The 19,624-nt window shown below is 42.4% G+C and overlaps 1 protein-coding gene across 2 annotated transcripts in view; it reads right to left on the bottom strand.

Annotated features, from left to right (window-relative positions):
• LRRTM4 (leucine rich repeat transmembrane neuronal 4) overlaps positions 1 to 19,094 on the bottom strand; it is a 659,418-nt gene extending 640,324 nt beyond the window's left edge. The window contains exons 1-2 of one of the 2 annotated variants that reach the window (XR_009556043.1): positions 18,265 to 19,094; positions 14,543 to 16,138 (exon numbers count right to left, since the gene is read on the bottom strand). Coding sequence is in view for 1 of the 2 variants with exons in the window: in XM_060250985.1 (XP_060106968.1) it covers positions 14,592 to 16,138; positions 18,265 to 18,268 (1,551 nt within the window). In the remaining variant the exon portion in view is untranslated. The remainder of the gene's footprint in view (positions 1 to 14,542; positions 16,139 to 18,264) is intronic. The other variant, XM_060250985.1, reaches the window with a different exon arrangement.
• Positions 19,095 to 19,624: the final 530 nt, after the last annotated feature.

Raw genomic sequence — 19,624 nt, 5'->3', positions numbered from 1 at the left:
ACAGTGCTGCTTTCCCCCCCACTCTTTTTTGCCATGTGATCTTTCTCAGTCTTTTAAAAAACATTCTAAGTTGAGTGCTATAGTGCTAAACCACTATGAGTACTGAAGCACTATAGCAGCACCATTGAGATGTGTTGACTCCACTGAGTCAATGCATCTTGATGGTGCTGCTATAGCACTTCAGTGCTATAATGCTTTAGTGCTATAACACTCACCTTTAAAATAAACTTCAAGGAAGATCACAAGGAAAAAAGAGTGGGGGGGGAGTGGCATTGTAGGGAGTGCTGTGGACATTTTAAACTGTACACCGCAGAAATTCAGAAGTACAACAACAAGGTTGAAAACAGAAGAAAACAGTTTCCCCCAAAAGTGGCTCAACCATGGTTTGTTAACCCAACACAAATGGGTTTGCACAAACAGGTAAATAAATTCTGCTAGCAGCTGGTTACTAAAACAGGTCTTTCTGAAATGCCAGACAAAATCCATTAGCAACCAGTTACTAAGAATTCAAAGCCAGTTTGAAAAGGGCCTTTGGTCTGATCCCAATTCAATGACTTCTGCCACCACAAACTTTAAAAAAGAGATTTTTTTTTTCTACCCTAAGATACATAAAAATTTGACTTGGTGTAGAAATATACCCCCAACATATACTCCCCATCCCAGAGTGCTACCAAAATAATAAATATTCACATTCTAGCACCAATGTATTATTTGAGTTCTGCTTTCTATTTTCTGGCCTATAAGCTAATCATTCCCCCTCTCCAACCCAGCAGAAAGATTTGTTTTGAATTGCTGCTTTATAGCACTCATACTTTAAAACAGTATTCAGCTAAAGGAGTGGGTGGGAAAGAAAATATCAAGCTTTCTGTAAGAGAAAGTGATTGGCCTTGGATTGCATAAAACAGCAGATTATCACAAACATGGCTATACTGACAGCTGGAGCACTTGTTATGTTTACCATAGAAATACTGTTGAAAACAGCTCCTGGCCAAGCAATCTGGTCATAAAATGCAGAGAGCCTTAAGACAAGAGCCACTGGAAGACAACAGTGTTCATGCTCCCTAGAGGCTATTAGATGCTCCTCAGCCTCAGGACAGTTAAGAGTCTCCACAGGATCCTAGACAACAATCCCCTCCAGTCTCCTCTCACATTCAGAATACATATGAAGTATCTGATAATAGATGCATGCATTTCTGCTACCCTTCAGTAGCAAATTACTTAATTCGTCAGGCTCCTTCAGTTGGCAATCCCCAGGAGCATGGAGGGGTGGAGATTGCTGGGACACCACTTCCTGTTTTGGTACAGGAAGTGACATAATGACACTTTAGAAATTTCCAAATTCATACAGAGATGAAATTCCTAAAACATTATCACGTCACTTCCTGTTCTGTTTCAAAACAAGCAATGATGTCCCTGTATCGATTGACCTGTCACTCCACTGAGGAAGAGGAAGAGGGACGGGGGGGGGCATCACCAAGAAGCCCCTTCCCTGAACCAGATAACTGGCAACCCTACCCCAGAGCAGTCAAGGCCTTGGAACTTTAAATGTCTACTCCCACTCACTCTATAATTCCTGTTGAGGATGCTCAGGAGCACCTATGAGGCAGTAATGGAAACCCCAGGTCTTAAAGACAATTGGACTAACACTCTCTGCTCTGCCAGCCATTTTAGCAGCCAGTTCCCAACAGTAAAGTTTTTGGAAAAGCAGGAAAAAAAATAGTAGAAATATCTAGCAGGTAATACCCGCCCACCCAGGCTCACAAATACACTTCTCTCAGAGAACTCAGAATTATGAACCGAGTGAGGGTGGGGGCACTTCAATATCCCCAGTGCCAATTTATAGCTGATGATGAAGCACTGTATATCAATTCATGCTGAACAGAACAGCTGGGACAGTGTTCACTCATTCATATGTCAATGGCAAACATAACGTGTGTTCTTACTCTGATATCACTGGCATAGATATAATGAGCTGCAAGGAGAAATAGTTGATGTGATGTTCTGGGTTTCTCTAGGCATGCAGCTGGAGAAGAAAATAATAAGAACATAACCATCAGGGTGTTTGCTATATGAGCAAACACCCAGAGAGCAAACCTTATATTAGCAGCAACATCCAGCATCTCTCTTGCAGGTATGCCATGAAGAATGCAGAGCAGTTGGCAGATCAGTAAGCCCCTCACTCCAGCTAGCCCCAGTCTCTTCTTTCAAGCAGACAGAAATTTTGCAGCCCCTCTCATCTACATTATATCTTTTTTGCTCCTTTGCAAAGGAAGTTGGGTGGTGGCCGAAGTAAAGAAAATGGAGCCCATAAAGCTTTTGGAAGAGCTATTTCTGACTTTTCCAGCAGAGGGGACTAAGGTATGCAATGTAACACATAACCATTATTTTTGTTCTTTCAACCTTATACCTTCAAACTCAGTTTAAAACTAGTCATTACCTTCTTTTCAGCAGGTGGCAACGTAAAGTAAAAACAGGCTCTGGAGTTAAAATGAGCAGGTTGTTCCCACCTAACATTCTTTCCTCTCAGGAAAAGCAATGAGACATTTACTGGAAAGGTCAGCTTTATGGAAGACTCTGGACTCATTTCCACAGCACACTCATTCATTTTCTAAACAGTTCAGGGCGTTCAGAGCCAAGTGCATCCCAAGGATTTTTTTTTTTTTTTTGCCCTGTTGTGTCTAGCGCAGGACCATCTTGCTCAGGAAAGCTCAAACCATGGTAACTGTGCCAGAGGACTGCTTAAAGGGTTCAAATTTGTGTCAGGGTTCAGCCCTGGAATCTGTTTTCATCACTAGGAATTTACTCTGCAATGCAGGAACTAAGAACAGGCCAAAAATATCCTTAAGCCATCACTGAATTTATTTTCTTTAGCTCTGACTACTTACAGATAGGGTTGCCAATCCCCAGGTGGGGAAGGGAATCCTCTGGTTTGGAAGCCCTCCCCCCGCTTCTTGGTGGGGGGAGGGAAATGTCTGCTGGGCATTCCATTATACCCTATGGAGACTGATTCCCATGCAGAATTGATCCATGGGTATCTGGGGCTCTGGGGGGGGGCCCTGTTTTTGATTTAGAGGCACCAAATTTGCAGCATAGCATTCAGTGCCTCTCCTCAAAACATCCTCCAAGTTTCAAAAAGATTGGATTGGGGGGTCCAATTCTATGAGCCCCAAAAGAAGGTGCCCCTATCCATTATTTCCAAGGGAGGGAAGGCATTTAAAAGGTGTGCGGCCCCTTTAGATATGATGGCCAGAACTCCCTTTGGAGTTCCATTATGCTTGTCACGACCTTGCTACTGGCTCCACCTCAATGTCTCCTGGCTCCACCCCCAAAGTCCCCAGATATTTCTTGAATTGGACTTGGCAACCCTACTTACAGAGGTTCCCCATGCATCAAGGATTAGGGAGACAAGCAGCTGTATCATAAAGTTACATATCCATACAGCCTTCAGCCCCATTACTCCCCCCCTTGCAAAAAAAAAAGTAATTACTCTCTGTCCATTCCTCAGTGTGCACAGCCATTCCTCAGCTGTGTAGTAGAGGGGCCTGGATAGCACAGTACAAAAACCTTTATGAAATTTACCAACATGGAATAGAAAATGGGGACAATTTTCTAACATTCAGGACTGCACCAAATTTTAGACAACTTTTATTAGACTGGAAGTTTTGGATGAAAGGACTCTTTCAAAGGCATCCCTTCCCTCCATTTTGCACATCACCACAATTTCTGTACCTGCTGCAGATTACATGCTGCATCAGTAAATTCTCGTTGGGGTGGGGGAGTGTAGCTTTTTAAGAGCGACATCCTCATTTGGTATTCAAGAGGAAACACAAATCAGTTTTTGGACATTCCAAACCAACAGAATGAGAGATGTGCAATGGCTGTTTAGAACATGAGACAAGGGGAGGGGTATGGCTCAGTAGCAGAACCTTCCAAGGACAGGTTCAGCTATGGTTGCCAACCTCCAAGAGAGGCCTGGAGATCTCCTTGAATTACAATTGGTCTCCAGACTTCAGAGAGCAGTTCCCAAGGGGAAAAAAAGGCTGCTGTGGAAGGTGGAATCTATGGCATTATAACCTGCTGAGGACCCTCCCATCCCCAAACTCTGCCCCTCTCAGGCTCCACTCCCAGATCTCCAGAAATCCTATTTGAGTCCCTGATATCTCCAATTCAAGCATCTCAGCAAACCAAGAAAGAGCTTTATTTTCTTGAGACACTGGAGAACACTTGCCAGTCAGACCAGATCAATGGTTACCAACTTTGTATTTAATAGGAGATACTTCCTCCAGGCATTTACCAAGTTTTATTCTGTCTTAGAAGTAAAACATGGACTAAGAGGATCACCAGAAATGATGCTATCCATTACCAAATATGAAGAAAAATTCTATGAAGTTGGAGGCTGAGGTTTGTTTTTTTTAAGCAGATCTTTTCATAACCTTTTCCTGGATCTCCTTGGGGATACACAAACTGCTCTGTAAGCAAATTGTGAGCTATCAGTAACTGTTGAAGATTCCTAGAGCAGGTTGTTCTTAATGGAGCAATGGTCTGATTTGCCATAAGGCTTTGTTTGTCCTCATCAAAAGCTAAGCATCTCTTAGGACACTTCAATCACTGCTTTGTGAGAGATTTGCAATACTGGGGGCTAGGAGAAAAAACCCTGCTTTCAGTATCAGCTACTTTGCTACAAACCTGTGCATTACTCAGAAGAGGACTGCTAGGTTCCCACATAAAGTATGCTTAGGTAAGTACTGTAGTTGTTTTATAACACATACTAAGTTTTGCTTGGATACTGATTTTTTTTCTTGTTAATAAATATTCTCCAGTTAAGCACAGACTTGCACATTTATTATTGTGCTAGCCTATATGCATTCACCCACAATATCCCTTATTAGTTGTCTATCTCATTACATACACTAAACCCATTTTCCATTATTTTCTAATGTATTCTTTTTAATATTGACAAACTGGAATGATCTTTATAATGCATGCTACATGTTAAAAAGTAAACCATGTGGACAGGAACACTTCTGAGAAAGACATGTTCTCAGTTTAACCCAGGCTCGAGGAGCTACGGAACAATTAACAGACTCTGCATTTATTGCATCGTGACATTCTCACCATCACTCTTTAATTCTGACGTGTTTATTGACTTTGCTGTCTTCCAACACAATAAATCTAAAACAAACTGGTTGGTCGTTTTCCCACTGACCTTACTCCGGAGTGACGTCCCTCTTCACTGCGCAGCATCTGCGCGGATTTCGCACCAACTGCTCTGCAAAACCCAGAAGAGCCACAAAGTCCCGCGGCTTTTGTGTCGCAAATGTAAACTGGTTTTTGGCGGTTTACATTTGCGACGCAAAAGCCGCGGGACTTTGCGGCTCTTCCGGGTCCTGTGGAGCAGTTGGTGCAAAATCCACGCAGATGCTGCGCGGTGAAGAGGGACGTCGCTCCAGGGTAAGCCCTGTGCGAAAACGCCCGTTGTTTTTTCAGTTTGTTAATTGTACTATTTTGCCATAGATTCTAACTTGGTATTACTTTGCATGCTTAACCACTGCCCACTAGCTATATGTAACTTTGCTCACTGTACCCCATTTCATTGACTGATGAAGTGTGCATGCACATGAAAACTTTCATTCTGAATAAAACTGTTGGTCTTAAAGGTGCTACTGGACTCCTACTTTGTTCTATTGCCTCAGACCAACACGGCTGCCTACTTGGATCTATCTCTAAACGGGGTTAGTGACATTTGAAAAACATTCTTTGGGATCTTTTTGATTTGGCACAATGGACAAGCGGTTGAGGAACCCTTGCTAAGAAGTGTTATTTTATTTTGGGTTTTTTTTAAAACTCTAATTGAACGCTCCTGAAGAAAAAAAGTTTCTTCCAAAAACAACCACAACCACCAAGAGAGCGATTACCTGACATTACAGTGTTTCATTAGATCCTCATTGGCCAGCAGTAACGTGCAGTCCCTTAGGTTTAGTAACCATGGGGGCTATATCTCCAGTAAACATTTGGGGTTTTTTCATGCTGTGTGACGGTGCGTGAAAACCTCTAAAAGCAATATTTTGGAGAGAAAGTGGCATATAAATCTACTTGGCCCAGTTCAGCTATAATGCTGGCATTCTGGAAACCATGATTTCCCAATTGAAACCCAACCATCTCTCTGGCATTCCTCTCTGTCTCTGTTGGACTTAAGTAGCAATCCTAGGCAGGTCTACTCAAAAATAAATCCCATTTTGGTCAGTGGAGTATAATCTTTGGAAAGCATTTTTAGGATTGCAGCCTTAACATCTATACCCAGGGGTCGTTTTGTAGAAAAATAGGTGGTGGAGCTCATTAGCATAACTCAATAGCATATGTTGCCCCCCTCCCAGCCAAAAGCAACCTGATGCAAGAAAGGAGACCCCTCCCAGGTGAGCAAGGCCTGCTTGGGCTGGCGAGAGATCCAGCCAGCCCAAGCAGGCCTCGCTTGCCCAGGGCTCTCCTTGGCTGTTCCATCCCCCAGTCAAAAGGCTAGCAAGCCAACCACCACCCCAAATCACATAAGTGGAGAAAGTGTGGTGCGGGCTTCTCCAGGGGTTAATGAGGGCTGCTGGGGGTGTGGCAAAGCCCCTGGTGGCTGGCTGGCTGCCTGCTCTCCTAATCCAGGGATTGTTATGCAGCTGCACCTACTACTCAATGGACAAGGTGGGGAGGGAGAGGGGGAACCATCAGAAAGGTTCAGGAGCTACACCCCTGTGAGGTGCTGCTGAATCTGAGGCCTGTCTATATCATTAATAACAACAACAATATTAATCAGCTTCCTTCCAAACCAGAGTTTGCAATCCTACTTTGAAGTTCAAACTCTGAGACACTGATTAAGATGCAATCACTTAGTGCTATGTATGCCACTATGATTATACAAACCTCAACTAAATTTGTATGAGAACACTGAAGCTAATTTTCTTCTACCATTTGTAATTATAATTTAAAGTTCTCTGTATCTGCTCAGCATTTTCATCTATCGGTTGACAGCCATATGCATAAAATTAAAATAAAATAAATAATAAAAAGGTTAAGATAATGTTGAACATTCTGAACGATGATTTAAAAGGGAAAAAAAAAGAATGCAGGTTGATATCCTAGTTAAGGTAGGTTTTAAGACATAAAGGAAAGTTGGGAAGGTAAGGCTGGTGTCATCTTAACCTAGAAAGTAATAGAGATGTTCATGCAATTACACTTCTAGAAAAGTCAAAAAGGTCCCCCCCCCCCTTTGTGTGAATGTATACTAGTGTCATAGTCCTATTTCTCTCGTACAGCTTCATCTTCCACAATTGGAAACAATAAAGAACAGTTATTTTCAAAGGAACTTGAGCCATGTATTTGAGAAATCAGATTCCAAGAAAGTTCAAATGTCATCTGTGTATAAGCCAAGCTTTACAAAAGGTAACAAGAGTGGGTGCTCCAGCTTATGCGACTGATGGCACATTTTCAAAAGTGAATTGACATGTTGGGTTCAAAAAGATCAGAGACCTTGAAAAGGGCCTGCAGCTGCCAGGCTCTGACTAGGCTGGATCATTCAGATGAGAATGCACTCAGTAGGGTTGCCAGCCTCCAGGTGGGGCCTGGAGATCTTATGCTTTGGCAACTGATCTCCAGCTGGCAGAGATCAGTTCCCCTGGAGAAAATGAATAAATATCTGGGGACTTTGGGGGTGGAGCCAGGAGATTTTGGGGGCAGAGCCAGGAGCAAGGGTGTGACAAGCATAATTGAACTCCAAGGGAGTTCTGGCCATCACATTTAAAGGGACGGCACACCTTTTTAAATGCCTTCCTTCCATAGGAAATAATGAAGGATAAGAGCACCTTCTTTTGGGGCTCATAGAATTGGACCCCCTGGTCCAATCATTTTGAAACTTGGGGGGGGGGGTATTTCGGGAAGAGGCACTAGATGCTATACTGAAAATTTGGTGCCTCAACCTCAAAAAACAGCCCCCCAAGAGCCCCCGATACTTGCAGATAAATTCCTCATTATTCCTTATGGGAATCGTTCTCCATAGGGAATAATTGGCCAGTAGACATTTACCACCCTGCCACTTTCTGATGACCCTAAGGCGGGGGGGGGGGGGGCTCCAAACCTAGGGATTGGCAACCCTCTCTCTCTCACATACACACACACCGGTTGGTTCCTCCACAACCACATCTTAAAAGAACAGGGGCTACGCTGTTCTCTCTCTCTCTCTCTCTCTCTCTCTCTCTCTCTCTCTCTCTCTCTCTCACACACACACACACACACACTTCATTCCTCTGAAACAAAATCAAAGCAAACCAAGGGACTGTATTGCTGACCCTTCCCATGAAGCACTTCCTGCTCAACTTTAAAGGCGCACACACACACATTTTGAAGCAGACCTGTTTGCAGGGTTCTAAACCTGCAGGAGATCTAGAGCTGCATGGTGGCTGTGGGGGTGGAGCTTCCCCTGTCGAGCAGCTGGCTGGGAGCAAGGGGAAGCCTGTAAAACCAGGGGATCCCCTGCTGGAACCTGGGGATTGAGAAACCTAGGGCTAGTCCAAGCCTGACAAATTAAGAAGATCCCTAGAACATTAGATTTAAGGCAGGGTTGTCAAAGATATGGCTCATGGGCCCCAATCTTGCCTGCCAAGCAACTGGCCCTCTGCTACTTCCTACTTCCTGTTCCTTGCATTGCAGCTCCTTTTCTCCAGGCTCTCCTATTTCCTGCTTTGCAGAGGAGAGAGAAAAATCCTTTTCTTGATTGGCTGAGAGAGGGAGGAAGAGGGAAAGCACAAAAAAACCCTCCCTTTGTTGGCTGAGGGCTTTTCCCCCTACTTCTCCTCTCGAGAAAGAGGGGGTGGGAAAGAGTCAGAGAAAGAAAGAGGAAAAAATGTCATCCCTTCCAACAGACCAACAACAGTTTATTCCAGAAATAAGTTTTGTGTGCAACCACACTTTTTCTTCAGAGAGAGGGAGAGAGAGAGAACTTTCCATTTCTTCGAGATGGGAGTGGGGGGGGGGAACCTAACAGCACAGCTTGTATTTTTTATTAGTGGAAGTAATAAGAGTCCAGCCCACCAACTCCTTAAGGACTAACAAAATTTGTGGCAGGGCATGAGCTTTCATGAGTCACGGCTCACTTATTCAGATACAGCTAGATTACAATATGAGTCCATCAGTCCTTATATCTTGGAGAGGGAAGTGATTTCAGATGTCAAATGACAATGGCAGGCATTGGTAATGAGAGAAGAAACCTAGGTTCCCATTAAGTCCAGGAGGATGCATTGCCTTGACCGTCATTTTCAGTTGCAATTCAGCAGTCTCTCTAATTTCCCTTTGATAACTGCTACTTTTAGATCAACAATTGAATGTCCTGTAAGGTTACAATGTCCCCCCACTGGTTTTTGAATGTTGTTGTTTCTAATAGCAGTAGAAAAGAGCAAGAGTCTACTAGCACCTTAAAGACTAACAAAATATGTGGTAGGGTATGTTCTTTCATGAGTCACTCCTCACTTCTTCAGACTTATTTCCATTTATTCTTTGCATCCTCCTGGACTGAATCCTCCTATACCATATTGAGACCAAGGTTTCCTGTCTCATTATGAATCCTGATATCTCCATGCCTTCTATCCCTCTGCATATCACGCCTAATATAATCTAGTCTGCTATTGTCATTTGGCACCTGAAATTATCTTTATAAAGTTTATATCTCTTGTACCTCGTGGTGTATTTTATGGCACATGTGACCCAGCCCAACATAATGACATTTATGTCAGATCTGGCCCTTGTAACAAATGAGTTCGACACCCCTGCAAAAAAAAAAAAACCTCCAACTCCTCTGTTTGGTTTAAATGTCTTGAAACCATTTCACTCCTTGCTTCTGTTCCCCACCAAAAGCAGCGGGGAGAAGAAAGCAGGAGTTTAAATGGCTTGGAACCATTCAGCCCCCTGCTTTCTGCTCCCAGCCAGTTTTAGCATAATAAATAGCTCACAAACTGATATGAACTTGTTCAGATCAGTTCATGATTCACAAGTGTTCATTACCCTGTGATGCTGCTTCAGTATCATCTTTCTCCTCCATTACATTTTTTTTCCCTTGAGTGCTTCCAGGAAATCAAAAATTGCTGATTGGATATAATGACAATGATAGATAGCCAATCAGATGTGGTGATTTGATGACATCGCAGTACTTCTTAGATGGATCCATAAAGGTTCGATCCTTTCCTTCCAGTAAAATACATGGAAGTACACATATCCAGTAAAACAGGGGTGGGGAACCTCCGTCCTGAGGGCCATATATGGCGGAGCACTGGTTTTTAAGTTGATAATTTTTTATGGCCCACAAATGATGTTATAAATATCCATATGGCCCTTGGCAGAAAAAAGGTTCCCCACCCCTGCACTAAAAGATCCATTCATCCTGGTGCTATCTCAGAAAAAAAAAATGTACACAAAACGTTGTGGATATAAGACACCATGTATTCAGGGAGCAAAACTGAATGCACTTACTCTGCCTGTACACATGGCCAAATGCCCAGGCTCCGCTCTCCACCTATGCACATTCATCTCAACAAGACTTTTTTTGAGCAGGAATGCACAGGAACATGGTTCTAGCTGGCTTGGCATCAGGGGTGTGTGGCCTGCTGGACTTTTTCTACTAAAAAGTCCTGCATTTCAATATAGGCACAACACCTATGTGAGTACAAACTGTATGCATGTGAGCTGCATCTCAATGGCTGAATTCCTATTCATGAGGGCAGAGGCTGTGCATATTGTATGGGATGCAGTGTCAAGCAAACATATGTAGCATTACATCCTAAACCCATTTATCTGTAATGGTGTATCCCAAATAGATGTAAGTGCAACAAGGCTAGTACACTTGTTTGTGGGCAGAGGAGGAGAATCATGTTCAATCTTGCTCCCTACCCATAAATATTGACCCCAAACATGAAATCTAGCATGTGTACTACTATAAGAGGTTATCATGAAAAGCACTGTTACTGCCCTTTTTAAAAAAATCAGCCATAAAGAATAGCGTATTAATCAAGAGGAGGGTAGGCCATGCATACATACATTTACTTGAAAGTAAGCCCTACTGAACTGCTGATTAAACTTGCCTAATATTGGCCTGCAGCATATTTATTAAAAAAAAAAAATAGAACAGTCAGATAGCAAGATTTTCTTTTCTGCTGTTATAGTGATTTTCAGTAACATTCTCTTTCTTCAAAACAAAACCAAAGGCATGGGAGGAAGGGAACCTGTGAGAATTTTTTTTAAACATAAAAAGTTGAGCGACCTTACATTTCTTTAAGAATTTTAGTGCTTTGTTGGGAGACCTTGAACTTCTTTTCCCCCCTTCTAAATCTTCCTGCTTTGTGAAAGCCAAGCAAATGGGATAGGCCTTGGGGAGACAGACTTGAGTTATGATGCCCTCCTACCAGATAGGATTCCTTCCAGAGGTAGGTTTGTCTGACAGCATTAATTATTTAATAGAATATATATTTCTCCATTCCTACAGTGATGAAACCTCTTTACTACTTGAAGATACTAAAGAAAGACACGCGCTTGCATGGAACTCCCCACAACCCCAATTTATGAGTACCACATGGTGAATATCTGCCCTTTTTATGAGCAGAACCTTGTAGCTATGGAGACAAAGAATGATAAATTCAAGAAAAGTCTATTATTTCAGCACTGTCTTATGAGCATCATTGTAGGTGCTTTCACATCATTTTCTTAATTCTCTAGCATTAACCAACAATCAGTGCATACCCTTACATACAGACAATATCCAGTATGCAGCGAGATGCATCTTTAAAGGTACTAACATTTCACTCTTCCAAAGGAAGAGCCCAGATTATGCCATTAATTGCTAGGGGGCAGAGCAGGCTGCTATCCACACACCCATTAGCCCTAATATTCCAGTATTAATTTCAGTTGCTTCAGGCTACTCATGGCTTAAAAGCAGGGCATAAATATAGCAGGCAGACAGATGGAGATATTTTTTACATGTGGCAATTAAATGGATGGCTATTGTTGGCATGAGCTGAAGACCTAGTACCCTTCCTGTACACTGAGTATGTAAGCCAATATCCCAGTCTGCAAGTATCTTCTTTTTTCCCTCCTCTTGCTTACTTGTCAGCATCTCTCTTTCTTTGCTTTCATTCTTGACTGCTCGATCTCCCCTGACACTGACTGCTATAGACCACAGCTAAGTTGCTTTGAGTGCTGTAATTTTCTCTTCTGATGCCAGGTGATGTACCACATGCGCCAAACTCAGCATCTGACTTTGGGCCCAGTCCCAGGTGGCGAGTGTCTTGAAAGTCCAATCGATTGAGCTTTTCTTTACTGCACATATGAGAAAACACACTCGCATGTATCCAGCATCTAAATCTCATACATGAGACTTTTTTTTTGCAAAAGTCACAGTGTAGTTTGTACTACTTCTTCTTTCAGATTGCATCTGGACATTTGAGGAAAGCATAAACATCTAATTACATCCATTTAAATGAAATGTCCTTGACTCTGCTCATTATTTTGTGGATGCAACTGTCCATCTGCAGTTTGTTTGCCAGCACGCTGGTCCGCTCTTATCACTGCCTTCAAGATCCATGATAAGGTTTTAGCACTTGCTGTCAAAGGCCATATTGCCTTTGCCATCTTTTATTACTGCCACTGAAAAGGGCAAACAGTCTTTAGAATCAGCTTAAATTATACTTTTGTTCCTCTAGGAAAGCAGTCATTTGTAAGCAGATGCTAAAACAATGTATTGGCCATACTTATCTACCTATTACTTTACAACACTGTGGGACTAGTCTTCCAGTCATAAAAGGATTAAGGCTGTATTAAAACTCATTTCCATAGAGATGAAAAACATCTCCTAGCCTCCCTCCATCTCCCCAAGGAGGACGTTCACTTAAGTCTAAGAGAGTTCCAACTACAGCAAGCATGACATTAGACACACACTATGAGTATTATCTAAGCCCCAGTAAATCCACATAGGGTAATTCAGTGAGTTTATTGAGTTTTAAAGAGAACATACAGTCCAAGTTACCATGATTCTTTACTGAGACAAATTAAATGAAATTGACATAAAAACTGATGAATAAGATGTAAGGCCTCTTGCAGTGGAATGCCCCAAACTGATAAAAATCATTACAACTTTTAATATTCACTTCACCACTAAATCTTGTTGAAATCAAAACTGTTCCCATTTAATTGCATGTAGAAGAACCCAAACCACAAAGGAATGCCAGCCACAATGAGGAAATTCAATAGATTATAGTTTGAGTTCCAATTGTCATTCTACAGGTGTGCTCATAGAATCTAACTATACTGATATGTGAAACCAAAGGAAGATTCTTTTGCAGCACAGCAGAATAAATCCATCTCAGTGCATATCCATCTTACTTTCATCTTATGTAAATCTACCTTGTGTACAAATGGGCATTGATCTGAAGCAAACCCCCCTTTTAGTAGTGATTTATAGTACTGATTGCAGAAAAACATCCTATCTCGGTAACTTGGGTATAAGGTTTAGTAATATGTTACATGCAAGTGCCAGATTTGGAACACCACAATAAAATCAAAAGGACCCTAAATCTTACCATTTTTCCCCTTCAAGGGAAAGAACTCCTGCCCAGTCTTTCAAGTGCAAAGGTACAATATGCATAAACATAGCTAGATCTGGCACTCTTCTTCCCCACAAAATTTTGGTGGCTAATGAAGTCATGGTCCTTCATATCTGCATGGATTTGAACTCTGGATGCTAGATACTTTTTCAGTGTGTACTGTACAAACTTCAACCCAAACACTCACCTGATTTGCAAAGCTTCTGTTTAAACGGAATTGTTGATTGCTTACTTTAAGCCTGACGATGACATATGAACTAAACAGATGATGCCTACATCCAGTGATAGTCAATAGATGGTTTAATTTTGATTCCTTTCCCTAATTTCAGCAAAAATATTTCAGCCCACATTCAAACCCCCCTTTTTACAATGCACTCAAATGAGGATTTGATATCCTTCTTTATGTTCCACTGAGATTTGTCATGAACATTCTTATTTCCTAAATGCATTAAGTAAGTAGGACAAAAATGCAAGGAAAAAAGTTTATGAAATCCTCAGCTTGGTAATTCATTTGAAATAGGTCAGAAAAACCATTGGTTTTGTATAGACCCCAGACCAAGCCAGAATGGTTTACATATACTCTCTCATCCACTGTAAAGGCTATTAGATAATAGTCTTATTTGCCTCCCCCTTTACATCAAGAATGGGGGGAGGGGAGCTGTGAAGCCAGGAACTTCACGCCAACCTGGAACAGCTAGAAGGTAAAGATGGGGCCAAGTGCCTTCATCATTATTGTTTATTTCACCCTCATCTCATCTTTGAATGAGCCTTTTTCTAGTCTGAGCTACCGAAAAGAACCGTCACTTTTCCTGATTGCTGTAATTTAATTAAATAACCTTTCACACTGAGCAAACCCAAAAGCAAAAGGCTCATTAATCTTTCTAGTGATTAGAGACACCTCAAGAGCTTCAAACATTTACCTCTCCTTCCCAGCAGCAGAAATGGATTTAGGAGGATCATGGTTCATACCTCACATTCCCTGGAGCCAGAAATGGTATACGTGCAGGGTCCAGATCCATTAACCGATACATCCATGGTCTCAGAGTTTGTTGGCTTGTAGTCCACATAATACTCCTGTAAAGGGGAGTTCATTTGCCTTTCAGACTCTCTGGCCTTTTTCCGGCGTCTCTTCATAAGAGAATGTTGCTGGAGCTGTTTCATGCTGGCTGGGTAGCGCTTCCAGGAGACATAGATGACCAACAAAATCATAGCCACTGAAAGAAAGAGGGCAACACTTCCAGCAATAATCTTGTGAAAGGAAACATGCTCATATTCTGGTTCTGGTCCAGATGTTGGGAAATCTGGAGATGGGCTAGATGTAAAAGAGGTTGGTTGGTAGTCCTCCAGTTTGGGAAGAGTAGGTTTTGGAATGAAGATAGGCCTCTGTGGAGTTTTAGGTGGCTGATAGGGCTTTTCAGTGACCACAACTGGGATTTCAGCACAGATGTTGTAGGTTTCTACAGCATCACTCACCTTCTCTCCCTGGATATGCTTAGGGCCAGCACAAATCATGGTACTCTCTTTGTTTCCCTTGAAGTTTTTAAGCCAATTAAAAAGAGAACAAATGATTCGAGTACATTCCCACATATTTCCAGACAAAGTAATGGATGTTAAGGAAATCCAAGCATTGACAGTCTCCTGAGAGATGTTGGTGAGTTTGTTGGAATCCAAATTGAGCTTCTGCAAATTGGGCAAGCACTGGAACGTCCCGGGTTCAATCCCTGCAATGTCATTCCCTGATAAATCCAAGTTGTGTAAAGAACTCCAAGTCCATGTTAAACCTTGGCTAATGGACCGGATCCTATTCCATTGCAAGTAAATAGAGCGGAGGTTGAAGAGACGTGGAAAGTGAGCAAAGTTGATCTTAGAAAACTGATTGTGCTCCAAGTGGAGTTCCGTTAGCTTCAACAGGCCAGCAAAGGCATTACGGGATAAACTCCGTAGGCGGTTGTAGCCCAAATCCAGAAAATCAAGATTGCGACAATCTTGGAAAACTCGAATCGGGACAGTTTTTAATGAGTTGGATCGTAAGTGCAGGATCAAGAGCTTGCGAAGACCTTTAAACTGCTCCGACTGCAATGCCTGCAGTTTGTTGTACGACAGGTCCAGATTACGGAGGTTGGGCACTGGATGGAATGTTTTGTTGTGCAGATGAGTGATTTTGTTGGAGCTTAGAATTAATTCCTTCAGCCTACGGATGCCCTGAAAAGCTTCCTCATCTACATAACTGATGTAATTATGGTCAAGGTAAAGCCATATGAGTTGGTGAAGGCCTGCAAACTGATTTGGCTTGAGCTTTTGGATGCTGTTATACCGTAATGATAAGCCTTGAGAGCCACCAGAAATGTTCTGAGGGATGTCTCTGAATGCGTGAGATTCGCAATATACAATTTTGCCATCGCATCTGCAGTTCTTGGGGCAAGCTCGCTGAGCCCCTGTCAGCGTCACAAACAACACCGTAGGAAGGAGCACGAACAGCGCACTCATGCCTCTCAACTGCTTAATTACATGGAAACCTACAATATTAAGAAGACAAACATGCATTGTAAAGCCATTCAAATAAATCAGAGGCATAGTTTTCCTCAAAGGAATTGTGTACAATACTCATCAAACATAGCCAAGTGAAAGTCAACCTGTTTGCCTCCTCACTGTTCCTTTTTTTTCTTGTCTGTTTTGCATACATATGTTTATGGTTTTGTCCCTTCTTCTGCCTCCCCTTCCCAATCCACATGTACCCCCACAATAGTCATTCTATTACCCTGGTGAGATTTATGACCTCAAAGGAAGAATTAAGGCCCCTACCTGCTTTTGATTAATTCCCATGTGCATCAGCATGCCACTTGGGTGGAATATCATTATTAGGATGCTGAGGCTTTAACAATCAACATATTTATCTAGTCACTGGGATATAGCTTTGGCAGCAAAAGGAGCTTCATCCCCAGAGGTGTTAACAGTTTTTGAACAAGTTAAAGGTTTCTTAATAAACCAACTTGATGGCTTAGATCTCCAAAGCCCTACAAGACAAGCAAACCAAAGGGGCTCCATCTTCTTTTACAAATGTGCTTTAGATGATACCATGGAATAGAAGTTAGGAAACTGTTTACAAATTATATAGTGATGGATGTTTCTAAGGCAGAATCTAACATGAAACATCTTTGTGATTGAAAACATGTCGGATGGTAGACGTGTGCAAACAAAATACACAAATCCTATAAGCCGCCTTTTGTATATCCTATAGAAAGTCTCAGAGGGTTCAAAACAGATAGATGCCAGAAGAGAAATGATGTATGCATGTATGTACATGCAGACAGCTGTTCACAGAAAAAAAAAACCCATATCCATTTAGCTGGATGAGAATGGCATCCCAATAGCAACCAAAGTACAAAACAGATATGCATCAAGATCTCCCCTCTGCCCCCTCCTCACTTCTGCCACTATGAGTATTTTGTATTTCACATGCCAGGCAACTTATTGTACTTAATGCTCCAATGTGCATGCAGTCCACGTTTTCCACTTTCTCTGAATAACAGTGGACAGAGGTTTCAGAATATCCAGCCCACACATACATGTGTGTGTGCCCACAAAAGGGAGAAAGAGAGAGAGAAAGAATGACTTTTTCAGACCTTGTAATAATCTTTGAGCCAGGGGCTCTTTCCAGAGTTATAATCTTTCTGACAACTGGACTGCATTCTTTGAGTAGGGGATTTTTTTTTAAAGCTATTATCTTCTCAATAAATAATAGTTTTATTATGAAGGTAGGGAAGGAGAGGAGAAAGGGATCAGAAACAGACAGAATGTACAGCTATTTTCTGTATTATTATTGCTCTTTGAAATTGATGCAATCTTGGTGTGGGGTGGGGGTGGGGGAGAGATTTGCTGGCTAAAGAGCTTTTGACTCCATCTCTGATCTTTTCACTTTAATGGTGAGGTTTTTAATTTAAATTCTGATCTTTTCTTATTGCTTGCATGCCAGGAGCAGCAGCCAAGCACAAACATGCTCTGGCTTACAGATGAAGAGAAAAATATAAACCTGTCACAATTTGGGGCGGGGGGGGGAGGCTAGCAAATGACGGCTAGAGATCTAACTGCTATTTGGCAGTGATGGGGGGGTACCTTTCTGGATATCAACTCAACCTCTCTGAAAGGTAGTATAGAGCAAACCTCCGTCCTCCCTACGTTCCCTTACCATACATTTCAAGGGGTTAAGAGTCTGGATGCCCCCCCAAAAAGCCGACTGGATATGAAAACTGGATGAATCCTTGATTGGATAAAACATGCCTTTGGCTACTTTGGTGTGGACAGCAAAGTGATCAAGAACAGAGAGATGGACACAGCAGCAGGACCACTCTGGAATGTATATGCAGATTCTAACAACTCTGCACATGCATTCTGAGATTAATTACATACAGGGATACTGCAGGCACAAAGACGAAGGGGGCAGGAATGGGGGAGCAAAAAAATAAATAAATTAGACATGATCTAAAAATATAATAGCAAATGAGTCACCTGGCAAAAGAATGCACTAGTGATGTTTAGACCATTCCCTCTTCTTGGTAGGAGACTAGCCCTATGAAAGATATATATATGTATAACATGAACAGCTGCAGCAGCTGTTCTATAGGAAGAAGAAAAGTTCACTTACCCATCCTTTTGACATCCGTAAAACCGACGCCCCCCCCCTTTTGTCTTCCAGCTGTTTTTGCGTCTTGCTTGCTTCGTTTGGGTCCCCCCCCCTTTCCAAGTCAGTCTCTTTTCTTCAAAACCATCACAATGTTCATGTCACACAAGCCCAGCTGCTACCTCCTTCGCTGCCATCCGGTGTGAATGCAAGTAACCCACACACAAAGTTCCCGAGAGGGACAAGGGGGAATTTGGGGGGATCTGGGGGGGAAGGGAATGGGGATGATGGGGGATAGGGAAGACAGGACTGGGGGGGTGGGGGTGCTGATGGACAGGAGGAGGAAGGGGGGGGAGGTTAACCTCTGAGAGCCATTCTGCACATCACCAATGGACCATTAGCATAAATTGGCAAGCTGCACAGCGGAACGATGGCAGACCGCGAAGGTAAAGACAACTTCTGGAGCGGGGGGGGGGGGGGGGAGACAAAAAAATCTTTCCCAGCTCCGAGCATCCCTTATTATTCGGCTGGCTCCTGCCATCCCCAGACACGGCAATCCATCCTCCAGCCCTTCTGATATGTGATGCCAAGCAGGCCTCCTTTGCTGTAGAAGAACAACCCCCTGTTTTTTCAAAAGCTGGGCAGGAGAGTTTTCTCCATTTAGCCGGTCAGGTTGAAAGTGTTTTGTAGCCGAGAGAGGCTGGCTCTCCTCTCATTCAGAAGGTTTTTTTTTCCCCCTTTCAGACAGCGACGGTGCTCAGGAGCTTGTTGGTGCTAATGTTCTAGTTTGCGATACACTGAGTGCCCTCCACTGGAGAAAACAGATCACATATTAAAGGCAAGAACAAGTGAGGCTGTCATTGCTATGCAGACTTCCTTCTTTTACTAAGAAAATTAAAGACACAGGATTGCTTCCCCCCCCTTTCTGCACCAGCCGTCTCCCCTCCTGCTCTCTCTCACACAGTTTCCTAGTTATGACTTCACATTTGTGCCTCATATTTTGTTTGCAGAGGCTCCAAATCTGCTTTAAAAACCTCTGCCCCCTAAATTTTTTTTGTAAGGCACTCACAGACAAATAGTGAATTCTTACTTTAACACCCAGGCACTGGAGTTCTGACCTGAAAAAAATCTATCTATCTATCTATCTATCTATCTATCTATCTATCTATCTATCTATCTATCTATCTATCTATCTATCTATCTATCTATCTATCTATCTATCTATCTATCTATCATCTTCCCCACATGAAATCTGCGAAATGTTCCATCATCTTCAATCAGGAGTGGGGAGAGGTCTTCTGTTTGCACATTCAAATACAGAACTGGGATTAAATGGGTAATTAATTTTAAAGCACTATGTTAAATGGTAAATGGGTTGAAAATG

The sequence above is a fragment of the Heteronotia binoei genome, chromosome 12 (genome assembly GCF_032191835.1).
Source record: "Heteronotia binoei isolate CCM8104 ecotype False Entrance Well chromosome 12, APGP_CSIRO_Hbin_v1, whole genome shotgun sequence".
Lineage (NCBI taxonomy): Eukaryota > Metazoa > Chordata > Lepidosauria > Squamata > Gekkonidae > Heteronotia > Heteronotia binoei.
This window is presented reverse-complemented; position numbering and strand designations above follow the sequence as displayed.